This window comes from Entelurus aequoreus, linkage group LG26, assembly GCF_033978785.1.
Source record: "Entelurus aequoreus isolate RoL-2023_Sb linkage group LG26, RoL_Eaeq_v1.1, whole genome shotgun sequence".
NCBI classification, from domain to species: Eukaryota; Metazoa; Chordata; class Actinopteri; order Syngnathiformes; family Syngnathidae; genus Entelurus; species Entelurus aequoreus.
Window position 1 is genome coordinate 27,263,000 of NC_084756.1, and position 14,453 is coordinate 27,277,452.

Consider the following 14,453-nt stretch of genomic DNA (forward strand, 5'->3'; position numbering starts at 1 on the left):
CTGTGATCTAAGTTGGAATTTTAAGATATTCAACACACTAAGTGGATATTGCACCTCTCCAATTCGTCACGGTTCATGTGTCAGGTAAACCGTGATGAATGGGCCCAAATGACTCCCCTTCTTAATGTACAAATCGTAGTACAATGCATTTGGAGGAGGACGTATGTGTTTATCGCGGTGCCTGTGTGTGTGTGTGTGTGTGTGTGTGTGTGTGTGTGTGTGTGTTCTCTTCTGTGTGTCAGTGCGCCTGGAGGCAGTGCAGCAGTTATCAGTGCAGAAGGAGTCAGAGGGCAGCGTTCGCGTGCAGTGGAGAGGCGTCGACGGCGCACAGAGCTACCGTCTGGAGTGGGGACCGGTCACAGATTCCAACCTCACTTTGCTTCAGCTCCCTCCAAAACCCCAAAATGCGAAAACCGTTGCAGGAGAAAGCGAGACGCACACGTTATCCCAAATTCAGTCCGACACCGAGTACGTCCTCAATGTGATCCCCCTCTATCAGGGCAATGCTGAGGGCCCGGGGGAAACGGCGACATTCAGGATGGGTAAGTCCCCCAAATGTAAAGCTCTCATGTGTCTCCAAAGCTAAACTGCAGTGGAACATCGTTGTGACGTACTGTAGATGCAGATGTTTGTTCATCTTTGGAAAAGTACATGTTGCAGACTAATTCTGTTTAGGAAACATTTCTCCACCTAGGGGTCATTATACACGCACACCATCTGTCTTCTGTGACTAATGCCCATATGGCAGCCTTCAGGCTTTTTTGAAGGTTGAGTCACAGACTCAAGCTGTTTGAGGTCTGCATCTCCTTGCTTCTGCTTTCAAAGAAGGCAGTTTTTCACAACAAAAGATGCAGCCTGTGACTGAAAGGTCACAAGTCAGACTCTCCACTGTGTGCTTCCTGCATTTACCGTTGTGAGAGAATATACTGTATATACAGTACAGGCCAAAAGTTTGGACACACCTTCTCATTCAATGGGTTTTCTTTCTTTTCAAGACTATTTACATTGTAGATTGTCACTGAAGGCATCAAACTATGAACATGTGGAGTTATGAACTTAACAAAAAAAAGGTGAAATAACTGAAAACATGTTTTATATTCTAGTTTCTTCAAAATAGCCACCCTTTGCTCTGATTACTGCTTTGCACACTCTTGGCATTCTCTCGATGAGCTTCAAGAGGTAGTCACCTGAAATGGTTTTCACTTCACAGGTATGCTTTTTTGTTAAGTACATAACTCCACATGTGTTCATTCATAGTTTTGATGCCTTCAGTGGCAATCTACAATGTAAATAGTCATGAAAATAAACAAAACGCATTGAACGAGAAGGTGTGTCCAAACTTTTGGCCTGTACTGTATACAGTACTGTATATATATATATATTTATATGTATATACGTGTATGTATATATATATATATATATATATATATATATATATATATATATATATATATATATATATATATATATATATATATATATATATATATATATATATATAAAAGTGTATACATATATATATATATATATATTTTTTTTTATATATGCATATATATATATATATGTATATATTTTTATATATGTATATATGTGTGTGTATATATATATATATATATATATATATATATATATATATACACACATACACTGACTACTCTAAAAAAAAAAAGTTACCCGGTAATTGCGGTAGTATTGTCCGTTGAAAAATATGTATTATGATCAAAGAGGTTGCTGAAATGTGGGAGACTTTATGGACAGTACATGAATAATGTTGGAAGTTTCTAATATTCTAATAATATCTCATTGTGTTTGGAACTATCGGAAACAACTACTTAACTTCAGATAATTAAATAAGAGATGCAAGAAAACTACTTTGAGCCTTGATCTTTTAGTGCTTTGCAGACGATTGGAAGCACATTTTTATGAATCAAATGATTTATTAGCACTTAAAAATGCTTCCTTGATGTGGTAAATTGTCTGACTTAGTTGAGCACATGAACTTCTATCATTTATAATCTGTACAATAAATAATGTGAAATGTTGTATATTCAATAACCGGTGTTGTGGTCAGAACGCCAGGAGCAGCAGGTCCTCAACGCAGTGACCACCAGTCCCTCCTCCATCCGCCTCACCTGGAGGATCATTGCGTCCTCGCAGGGCTACCGCCTGGAGTGGCGGGCTGGCGAAGGTCGGTCACAAATGGAGCGCCTCTCTCTGCATGTTTTTTAAAATAATGCCAAATAAACATTAAATTACTTTATCAGGTGCACAAATACAGAAGTAAATCATCAGTTATAGGAGCAAAACAAGGAAGTTTTTTTTGCTTCTATAGTGAAGTAGCGAGTGCATGCCACTAATCGCTGTTTGTATGTCTCCAGGTGGCCGTGCCCAGACCTTGTCTTTACCCCGGAGCACCAGCAAATACGAGTTAACCGGCCTTCGGCCCAACACGGAGTACTTCATCACCTTGTACACACTGTTTGAAGGCCGTGAGGAGGCCACGCCCGTCTCTTTCACAGCCATAGGTCAGCGACCGCCTGCCTTGTCGCCGCTTTACGCACTCGTACTAATACCCAGTTCATTTGCATGACTCTGACGCTCCAGAGGTGCAGCCAGTGGAGAGGATATCCAACCTGAGAGTGCTGGAGTCTTTGGGCAGCACGGTCAGACTTGGCTGGACGGGTGTTGCTCGGGCCACACGGTACCGCGTCGTGATCCGAAGCCCTGCAGGTGCACTGAAAGTTGCAGTTGTTTGATGTTCTGTGTGGGTGGAATGTTTCAATGCTCCTTTTGTGTCATATCCCGGCAGTGGGAGTAGAAAATACTCAATTTATCCCCGGGAACCAGACGACCCTTGACCTCAGGGATCTAATCGTGGGGGTGACCTATGATGTGAGTGTTACAGTTCTGGTGGGAGAGAATGAAGGCGAGCCAGTGAGCATCTTTGTCAGACCAGGTGGGTCAAGCAGTGACATGCATACTGTACTTTTTGTCCCGTAACTTCAACTTTTGGACATACTGTATTCACATTTATTGAGATCCATGGGCATTCTTTCTTATACACCAGGGGTGTCCGAACTTTTTTATTTTCACTATATGTATGTGTGTATGTACTGTATATATGTATGGTATGTGTATATATATATATATATATATATATATATATATATATATATATATATATGCATATATACACATATATATATATATATATATATATACACACACATATATATATATATATACACAGCATTTTTATATATATATATGTTTATATATATATTTATATTTATATATATATATATACATATTAGTGTGTGTGTGTGTATATATATATATATACATATATGTGTATATATGCATATATATATATATATATATATATATATATATATATATATATATATATATATATATATATATATATATATATATATATATATATATATATATATGTATGTGTGTGTGTATGTACTGTAGTGTTCCCTCAATTTAGGTGAGAGTCTGTGTGTGTGTGTATGTATATATATATATATATATATATATATATATATATACATATATATATATACTGTATATGTGTGTATATATATATATATATATATATATATATATATATATATATATATATATATATATATACATATATATATATATATGTATATATTAGTATTCCCTCAATTTTGGTGAGAGGCTCATTCAGTAAAAGTGTTTAAAAAGTCATATATTAATATTTTTTTACTTTCAACGCTTAAATATTCATACATTAACTTCAGATCTATAGTTTGACAAATGTAACATTTCCTTAAATTATATGCCCTTTTTTGTGAAATATTTAGTTTTTTTTATGGCAAAACCATAAAATATACATTAATTTCCGCAAAAAAAATGTCAAAGTGGAATATTTGATGTGACATAATTGGATCCCTTAATATTAAACCTATCATAACAACATTGCTTTTGCTTCATTATTGTTTTTTTGAACAATGACAGTTAAAAAAAAATAAAAATCAGACTAAAGGTCTCTGGGATCCAAAAGTGTTAAAAATAAGTCATATATCAATCTATATTATTTTAATTTCAACGCTTAAACCTCTTCAGGCCACTTCAGATCTATCTGTCGATTATAAGTGTTTATTATTTATTTATGTTTTATGCCCTTTTTGGCAAAGAAAAGCTTGTTGTATTTATATGGCAAACACACAAAATATGCGATATATTTCCCAAAAAATATTTCAAAGTGGAATATTTGATGTGAAGTAATTGGAACCTGAATAGGTCAATAATTTATAACAACATATATTTTAATTAAGTATTATTTTTCGAACAAGTTAAAAAAAACTGCCTGCATGTCAGCTTTATGTTATTAGTTTCAATATTGCAACATTTTCTCGTTACATTTCACCTGTTTGCTCTTTTATTCCACTTTTCCTATTTTTCTTTTTAAAAGTAATTAGCGGCAAGCCGCAAATTGCCCCCGGACCACACTTTGGACACCCTTGTTATAGACCTTTAATTTTTTATTTTTTTTTCAAAGAAACTAACTTAGTGGTACGCAAACTTTTTGTAGGGCCCTTTATTTGTAAATGTAAACATTAGTACATTTATTTGTAAATGTATGCCGTAGTACCTTTATTTGTAAATGTATACAGTAGTATCTTAAGTTTTGTTTTCTTTTGTTACTCCCTTCCAAACAAAACCGTGAAGACGGAACCAAAGCAATGTTTACCATAAGAAATCATGTAAATCCAATTATTCCATTGCAGACACCCAAAAATATAAACACAAAACACATTTTATAGAGGATAATTCTGTTTTGCTTGCAGAAAACAATATGAAATATATAAAGACGTTTAATGAAATGGATTGGAGTTATGATCGGCATTAAAAGACATGAATTGGCTATGGCCAATCACTTAATGAAAATCGGCCGATACTGATTGGCGGCCATTCGATCGGCACATAACTGCTAGTTCTTTGAATTCGATAGTGTTTTTCACCTTCTTTATCAAAGTGTTGGTTCAAGGTGGCTTATTTTGCAGTCGTACTCAATAGAAGAAAGCACAGACACTGAGTCTCCAATACGTGGAAATTCTTTGTTTGGCCTCTCGAGAATGATACACGGGCACATGGTCTAGTTTTTTACGTGCAATGTTTGGTCGTAAAAGAACCGAGACGGTATATGCAAACCCGGGTATATGCCTGGCGACCATCTTCATCATCAGTCATGAGAAAATAAGTACTACTGTGCATATTGGAGCCCCCTCCCCTTGCAGACAGATATGTGTTTGCTTCATAACGCCCACGAAGTTATTGTATATCTTTTATTCAATCTACCGTAATTTCCGGACTATAAGCCGCACCTGGCTATAAGCCGCACCAGCTAAATTTAGGGGAAAATACAGATTGCTCCATATATAAGCCGCACCCGACTATAAGCCGCAGGGTTTTGATGTGTAATTAGCGTAGTATATAGGGGTTCCTGCTACCACGGAGGGGATTGTCGGGACAGAGATGACTGTTTGGGAACGCAAAGCGTCCCATTTATTAACAATAAATCTTTCAATCATTCAATCAAACTTTCACATCTTTGACATGGCGAACAGCATTTGTGCAGAGTACAAATAATACAACGGTGCAAAGTAATACAAAGTGCTCGCCTGTACGTTATCAAAATAACCAGCCTACCGGTATATGAAAAGTCAGTCTTTAATCATTGTGTCATCGTCTTCCTCCTGCGTACTAAAACCACCGAAATCCTCTTCGTCGGTGTCGGAGAAGAACAGGCCGTAAATAAGCCGCACCGTTGTATAAGCCGCAGGGACCAGAACGAGGGGAAAAGTAGCGGCTTATAGTCCGGAAATTACGGTATATTACATTGTTGTGTGACATTGCATATCAACATATTTTTTTAACTATACTTGTTTGCATTGGCTTGCAAAAAAAAGTCTATAAAATATCAAAACATGCAGCCCTCCTTGTAGTCTGAGCCCAGAATGTGCATTTAGCACCAGTTCATCTGCAATGACTCTATTACTAATAAAAATAGCAATAGCCATGTGTCTACTCTCTTTGGGACCATTGCATGAACTCACTTTGTGTCTCTCTCGTGGTCTCATATCCATTTCTTTTCAGTACAACATGTCGCCAGAGTTTCCAACCTCAGAGTCACACATGCAAACAGCCGGAGAATTCGTATAGCCTGGACGGGTATTAGTGGAGCAACAGGTTATAGGATTACATGGAGACAAGGCAATAGTAAGTACTGAAATCTACACTGCACACTGCTTCTACCATTGGAACTTTTAAAGGACCGCTATCATGGAACAACATATTTTTTTAAATCTAATGGTACCTGCTTATGTGTATTTGGGATCTGCATAAGTCCTAAAAATTTGAAATCAAACCGTGGAGGAATTGCATAGATCAATATAAAACTTTCTTGCTTTCCTCCTTACGGTCTGTTTGGAATTTGTCCGTCCTGTGACGTTTTTCTGACCTGTGACATCTGCAGAAATCGCTATATATGATAAAAGCTTACCCAATGTTCTTTGTGTGAATCCGACATTTTATTTGTCGTTTGATTTGTAGTCCAAAAGAGGTACAACAAAGGTACGACACGAAGACCGAAAACGCTCTGTTGTTGTTTGTTTTTACCAGCACAAGTCGCGACACAAACCCCTAGCCTCATCTGAAGTAAGAAGTGCCTTACTTTTAACTTTTATGATTCGCGGCAATGTGCCTTCAACTCGGAAAAAGTGCTTTGAGTGTCCTGCTTCCCACAAACTTCCACAAAAAAACTACTTTAAATGGCAATGGAGGAGACAATGAAACAGTAATAATTATAGTACCGTATTTTTCGGAGTGTTAGTCGCTCCGGAGTATAAGTCGCACCGGCCGAAAATGCATAATAAAGAAGGAAAAAAACATATATAAGTCGCACTGGAGTACAAGTCGCATTTTTTGGGGAAATGTATTTGATAAAAGCCAACACCAAGAATAGACATTTGAAAGGCAATTTAAAATAAATAAAGAATAGTGAACAACAGGCTGAATAAGTGTACGTTATATGAGGCATAAATAACCAACTGAGAAGGTGCCTGGTATGTTAACGTAACATATTATGGTAAGAGTCATTCAAATAACTATAACATATAGAACATGCTATACGTTTACCAAACAATCTGTCACTTCTAATCGCTAAATCCCATGAAATCTTATACGTCTAGTCTCTTACGTGAATGAGCTAAATAATATTATTTGATATTTTACGCTAATGTTTTAATAATTTCACACATAAGTTGCTCCTGAGTATAAGTCGCACCAAACTATGAAAAAAAACTGCGATTTATAGTCAGAAAAATATGCTAGGTTAGAAATGTGTGAATGATATGTTAGCATTGTTAGTTTGTTGTGTAGCTAACCTAGCTTTCTACTGTAAGACAATAGTCTGCGGCAAAATAAAGAATTATTTTCCTAAAAACTACTTTTAATTGAATTGGTGCCTACTGTGTTTGGCAATGGACCGGTTAGCAATATAATCTGTTATTACGTTTCTCATTGTTTACAAGTGTTGGGGTGGAGGTAATTGGGCTGATAATAGATACACCAGTACCAACGTGCACGCGCACAGCATATTTAACTGTATTGCAATCGCTTCACGGTAATAGTTCACAAACCTTCACAACAACAAGTAATAGAAAAAACTTAGAATTAGTCCACTAAGTCACAAACAGGACATTTAGTTAACGCGATCGCTCCTCTGCCAGGGATGCAGAGAAATGTGGGTCACAATTTAGTTTTGCTTATAATTGAAATTGTAAAATAATAAAATGATAAACCGTATTTTTCTGATTATAAGTCGCTCCGGAGTATACGTCGCACCGGCCGAAAATGCATAATAAAGAAGAAAAAACATGTGTCGCACTGTAGTATAAGTCGCATTTTTGGGGGAAATGTACTTGATAAAATCCAACACCAAGAATAGACATTTGAAAGGCAATTTAAAATAAATAAAGAATAGTGAACAACAAGCTGAATAAGTGTACGTTATATGAGGCATAAATAACCAACTGGTATGTTAAAGTAACATATTATGGTAAGTCATTTAAATAACAATAACATATAGAACATGCTATACGTTTACCAAACAATCTGTCACTCCTGATCACTAAATCCCATGAAATCTTCTTCCTCGTTGTCGCTCCTGGTATGCGCCGCTAGCGTCCTTTCTTTCTGCTGCTCGATCGCCGTTTTCTGCTGCATATTTCACTACGTCCAGCTTGTAATCTGCAGTATATGATTTCCTTTTCGGTGCCATTTTTGTTCAGCCCTTCTCAGTTTTTTTTTTTAAATGATCCATTTTAAAAGCTACGGCAGTAGCATACAGCAGTTAGCATCCCATGACCCACAATGCACTTCTGCCATGACCCTCCCCCGCCGAATTCTTATTGGTTGACGTGTGTGTGACGATTGCTGACATTTGCTTCGTCTCTTCCGTGAATGAGATAAATAATATTATTTGATATTTTACGGTAATGTGTTAATAATTTCACACATAAGTCGCTCCGGAGTATAAGTCGCACCCAAACTATGAAAAAAACTGCGATTTATAATCCGAAAAATACGGAATATATAAAAAAGTGTCCCCAGGCGCGCACACATAATGTACAGCTACATGTACTTTTACGTTTCAATGAAATTACCTTTTTTTTTTCAATATATTTTCAGACTCATCTTTTTCTTATATTTTCTTGATAGAAATAAATAGGAAGACTGTCATGTCAAAAACAAAGCACACTTGTTCACTGAACACATTTTTTTACATTTACATTTAGGCAATTAATCAAGACAAGTCAAAAGAAAAGTCAATTAATTATTGAGATTGCTTCTCCCATGAGCTGATGATTGAAAGCTAGTGAGGACACTTTTGTTTGTAGCCCTATTAATAACCATTTTGGTTGTCATTGATTTAATGTTACAAGCATCAATTCTTGAACCTCTTTACGTCTTAGCCTTCTTAGTGGTCATGTTTTATTGTATTTTTCTGCTGCTTTGTGCTGCAGGTGCGGAACAGTTACGTAATGTGAGCGCAGGGACCTCGGTCTTTATGATAGACGACCTGACACCAGATGAGGCTCTGGTGTTTGGCGTGGCGGTCCTATTCAACGATGGTCGTGTTGGGGAGGCGGTCACGCTGTCCTCCCGGACTAACCCGCACACTGGAACCGTTTCTGGCCTTCGCATCGTTGACGTCACATCTGGCAGGATACGCATAGCATGGTCACCTACTTCCAGGGCAACTGGTTATAAGATAAGATGGCGCCGTGATGACGATGGTAAACCAAACGCAACATGCTCACCTCCTAAAATGACAATCTCTTCATTTTTGTTGTGCTCTTGTGGCAGGAGTGGAGGCAACTCAGAATGTAGCCGCTGATGTCGCTTCCTTCACCATTGATGGACTCCGGACCGATTCTTCCTACAGCGTCTTTGTGTCTGCTCTGAGTGGCTCCCGAGAAGGAAGTCCTGCCTCCATCAATGTCAGAACAGGTACTAAATTTAATTTATCTCACAAACGTGAGTACACTCCATACTTGTCAAGTAAACTTGTCGGTGCTTCTTAACCATAGGGCCCGTTATTGGGCCACAAGCGCCCCATAAGGGGCCAACAACAACTGTATGGGCTGCAGCGGTACAAAGTTGTAATACACTTTTTCACCACTTGTGGCAGTAATGACAATCTCAAACAAACAGAAGAAGTCTGGGGCTAAAGTCATAGAGAAGTTTCTTAAGCGCAAAAATTATGAAAAATGTGGTGAAGATGTGTTTTTATTTGCACTTTAATTTTATTGACAGTTTAGTAAGAAACATATTTATTATTAGTTTTGATTTAATTTGATATATTTTATTTCAAATATGCAAAAAACAAGTGCAAGCCTGATCCAATACAGGGCTATAGCCTTAACAGCCATTATAACAAAATGAAAACAATGGAAAATAAAAACGAAAAAATAAACAAAATGAGAAATGGATTTTCTTTTTCTTTTTCTTTACTTATTATTTATTTATTTATTTTTTTACATATTTGAAAAGGAGTGAGAAAAAGTTTACACGTATTTAATCCCACCCCTTTTCTTTAAATCATAAATTACTCTGAGCTAGAACTACCTGTTCACTCTATGTTCAAACTTAATGAACTTGTATATACATAAATGATAAATATATACATACATATGCACACTACACACATACACAGCCACACCATTACCACGAGTGATCTTGGAAATGGCATGACTAATTTAAATGATCAGTAAATTCTATAGCATATCTACGGTACGTGGGTGTGGGTGTGTTCACATATATGAGATATTTTGTGTGTTGTTTGATTGATTTTCTCCTTTAGGAACAACAGAACAATTTCAGGCCGCGGTTGGGACAGTCTCGTCGCTCCAAGTCCAGGAGAACCCAGGAGAGGTTGTTCGAATTACCTGGGTTGGTGTACCAGGAGCCACAGCCTACCGGGTGTCATGGAGGAGAGCAAATGGTTGGACTTTAGATCACAATGAAATATAGTTTAAAGTTTCCTTCTAGAGTTGTTTGATGCATCAGAACCTCAGCCTGCCGTTCAGCCTCTAACCAGGTGACTGTTTGGCCTTATGGCGCTGCAGGTGGTGAAGAAGTGAGTCAGTTGGTGGCAGGAGACGTGACCGGTGTGGATTTAAACCAACTGGAACCCGGTACCCAGTATGAGGTGAAGGTCATGGCTTTAGTCCAGAACCGGGAAGGAACGCCAGTGTCTGTCCGGGTCACCACACGTAAGTCCTGTTTAAACTGTAGTCGCCAATTGTGGTCCTTGTCTGTTTGAATGTGTTGAACCTCTGCGCGAAGCTGGCGGCCTCACGACCACACCTTTACGAGTGGCGGAGATAACCCAGGATTCTGTGCGGCTTGGCTGGATCCCCTTACCGGGCGCAACAGGATACATTCTGCGCTGGAGGCAGGAAACGGGTAAAACATGGTCTTTTTTTTTAATCATTGCTGATGCTCTCTTGAAGAGTCACACTGATTGTAAGTAACTTCACATCCCTTAGACCGCGGTCCAGGATCGTCTGTCCCGCTGCCCGCTTCAGCCAGCTACTTCCAGGTGACCGGGCTTCGTCTGGGTCATCAATACCGTTTTACCATACAGCCCACTTTCGAAAGCGGACTGGGAAGAGAGAGTTTTGCCACTGAACGTACCGGTAAGACTTGGATCCGACTGGTTCTTATACTAAACCGAGATCACAACATAATGAAACAAGAGACAACCTTGCTTCAGTATGGTTACATTTTCACCAGCAAGTACAGCTTGGTATTAAAATTAATTGATTGCTCGTCAGAAAATCATCACTTCTTTGAGAGAACAAAAAAGCTTGCTATCTTCCAGAATTCTTGATATAGAGTTTTTGCAGATACAGTGACACTGTATCTCGGTTTTCATCAGACAAAAACTGAATGGTACCATACGCCATAAGTAATAATGTAAATCCATATTTCCCCAAAACACATTTAATAAAAAACTACAAAAGCACACAGAGAGCACAGACCTCCACCAGGCCCTACCTCCCGGTCGTAAAGACTGATTTAGATCACCCCCGAAATGTAATCACTTGTTCCTTATCCCGTTTCTGACATTTCCTGAACGTTCAATCCAAATGTGCCCACAACTTTTTGAGCTATTCGTAGCAGAATAAAAGAAACAGCATTAAATTGTGTCTGCGGGTGGAGGTGGGACGGCAAAGTGTGCGAGCATACTGTACGCACACTCACAGAAAAGTTAAGGCTCGAAACGTAAACGTAAGGTAACATCAGAGAAATATTCCGGATCAACCCCAAAATCTGATTGTTCTGAAAGTTTCATGAAAATCCACCCATGACTTTTTGAGTTATATTGAAACTAATTAATTACTAATGAATTAATTACTATGGTTTATTATTGTTTTTATTATTTATTCACTGTTCTGTTACAGAGAACAAGGAAGTGGGATAAAATTGCCATGGTATGGAAAGGGGTAGGATTAAATAAGCTCAGCTTCTTCATTCAATCAATCAATCAATCAATCAATCAATGTTTATTTATATAGCTCTAAATCACAAGTGTCTCAAAGGGCTGTACAAGCCACAACGACATCCTCGGTACAGAGCCCACATACGGGCAAGGAAACCCCCCCCCCCCCCCCCCCCTATAGGGGAGACCGAAAGCAATGGATGTCGAATGGGTCTGACATAATATTGTGAAAGTCCAACACATCAGCGAAAGTCCAGTCCATGGTGGGGCCAGCAGGAACCATCCCGAGCGGAGACGGGTCAGCAGCGTAGAGATGTCCCCATCCGATGAACAGGCTAGCGGTCCACCCCGGAGCAGAGTAGAAAAGAAACGGCAGATCAACTGGTCTAAAAAGGGAGTCTATTTAAAGGCTAGAGTATACAAATGAGTTTTAAGATGAGACTTAAATGCTTCTACTGAGGTAGCATCTCTAACTCTGTCCAATGAAAACCGAGGCAATAATTAGGCAAAGTGGGGCGTACAAAGACAGAGGTACTAGCGTATATTAGGGTTGTCTCGATACCAATATTTTGGTACCGGTACCAAAATGTATTTCGCTACTTTGACACTTTTCTAAATAAAGACCACAAAAAAATGGCATTATTGGCTTTATTTTCACAAAAAATCTTAGGGTACCTTAAACATCTGTTTCTTATTGCAATCGAATAACAAGTTAGTCTTTAAATAAAATAGTGAACATACTAGACAACTTGTGAGCAAACAAAGGCTCCTAATTATATATATGTGTCTTTTTCCATTCTATTATTTCGTCAACATTATGAAGGACAAGCTGTAAAAATGGATTATTAATCCACTTGTTCATTTACTGTTAATACCTGCTTATTTTCCGTTTCATCATGTTCTATCTACACTTCTGTTAAAATGTAATAATCATGTATTCTTCTGTTGTTTGGATACTTTACCTTAGTTTTGGATGATACCACAAATTTAGGTATCGATCCAATACCAAGTAGTTACAGGATCTTACATTGGTCATAATTTAAGTTCTCATGTGTCCAGGGACGTATTTCCTGAGTTTATGAATATAATATGAATTTTAAAAAAGAAGACAAAAGATTTTGTGACGATAAAAAATATTGATGTAATCATAGCAGTATCGACTAGATACGCTATTGTACTTGGTATCATTACAGTGGATGTTAGGTGTAGATCCACTCATGGCATTTGTTTACATTGTGTGAGCTACGGTGTGTAGTGAAGCCTGTTTAGCTATTCCTCGTCCTACAGGGATGATACTTGTAAAAAACTCACTTTATTTGTCGCCATGGAGGCGAGGATTAATGATTTAGAAGTAGCTAAAACACTGCCGATTGTACATTGATATTAGCCGCTAACTAGCTAGGCATGTTTTTAAAGCACCTCTTCCCGAGGGCGTTTCAGTGTTATAGCTTCACCTTATCTTTAGTTTTTAGGCCAAAATGCGTCCATTCTCTGTTTTCTGTCTACACACTGTGTCTGCTTGTAAGTACTCCGTGATTGTGCGTTGCCGAACATGCTCCTCTGCTCGTAAAACCAGCAATGACACGACATGACGACGACGTGCCGTCATGCCTGTAAAAAAAGTAAATATATGGCAAACCGATACTTTTCAAACAGAGTATAGTACCGTTTTTGATTCATTAATACCGGGATACTATACTAGTACCGGTATACCGTACAACCCTACCGTATACCTAATGTGGCCAGTGAGTGCATTTATATGGAAATATTTCTGTCCACAGTGTGTCTGGGTGGACGTCTGGATGTGGTCTTTCTTGTCCCGGCATCCACTGATCGGGTGAACCTTGCCAGACCTTTGCGGGCTCTTCTCACAAGCGCAGCTGGGTCATTCAGCACGATCGGAGCCCGCGACTCACAGGTACAAAAGACCCTAACCCCCACAACACAGGCAGATGTTGATGTTTTGTTTTTCTGCTTATGTTAGATGGGGGTTGTTGCGTACGGTTATAGACCCAAAATATGGTTCCCGCTTAATCGTCACAGCAGGTCCGACACACTGCTCCAAGAAATTCAGTCCATACCCTTTGATGAAAGCCCCGGAAATAACATTGGTCAGTTCTGAAAATTTGCTGTAACATGTTCTTGGTGTTGGATGTGGTAGAACTTGGTTGCGCTCTACTCCCCTCTGCAGGCCAGGCAGTGACTTTCGCCACACAATATCTCCTGACCACCCCGGCTGGACGGAGGCCAAGGGTACCGGGGGTCGTTGTAATCATTGCTGATAAAAAATCTACAGACAACCTCACGCAAGCAGCCAACAGCCTCCGGGCAGCAGGTGAGAATTGATCTGTCGGACTATACTTACTTAAATAAAAGTGTGGCACGCATGCTACTCTGCACTCCA

The 14,453-nt window shown here is 38.5% G+C and overlaps 1 protein-coding gene across 1 annotated transcript in view; it reads left to right on the forward strand.

Moving 5' to 3' along the window:
- col7a1 (collagen, type VII, alpha 1) overlaps positions 1–14,453 on the forward strand; it is a 183,701-nt gene that overhangs the window by 51,469 nt on the left and 117,779 nt on the right. Inside the window, exons 11-25 of the mRNA XM_062037815.1 lie at positions 243–542; positions 2,072–2,188; positions 2,379–2,525; positions 2,605–2,730; positions 2,810–2,956; positions 6,136–6,258; positions 9,066–9,338; positions 9,409–9,552; positions 10,406–10,546; positions 10,671–10,817; positions 10,891–11,010; positions 11,094–11,243; positions 13,831–13,967; positions 14,034–14,160; positions 14,241–14,384. Of these exons, the coding sequence (XP_061893799.1) occupies positions 243–542; positions 2,072–2,188; positions 2,379–2,525; positions 2,605–2,730; positions 2,810–2,956; positions 6,136–6,258; positions 9,066–9,338; positions 9,409–9,552; positions 10,406–10,546; positions 10,671–10,817; positions 10,891–11,010; positions 11,094–11,243; positions 13,831–13,967; positions 14,034–14,160; positions 14,241–14,384 (2,343 nt within the window). The remainder of the gene's footprint in view (positions 1–242; positions 543–2,071; positions 2,189–2,378; positions 2,526–2,604; positions 2,731–2,809; positions 2,957–6,135; positions 6,259–9,065; positions 9,339–9,408; positions 9,553–10,405; positions 10,547–10,670; positions 10,818–10,890; positions 11,011–11,093; positions 11,244–13,830; positions 13,968–14,033; positions 14,161–14,240; positions 14,385–14,453) is intronic.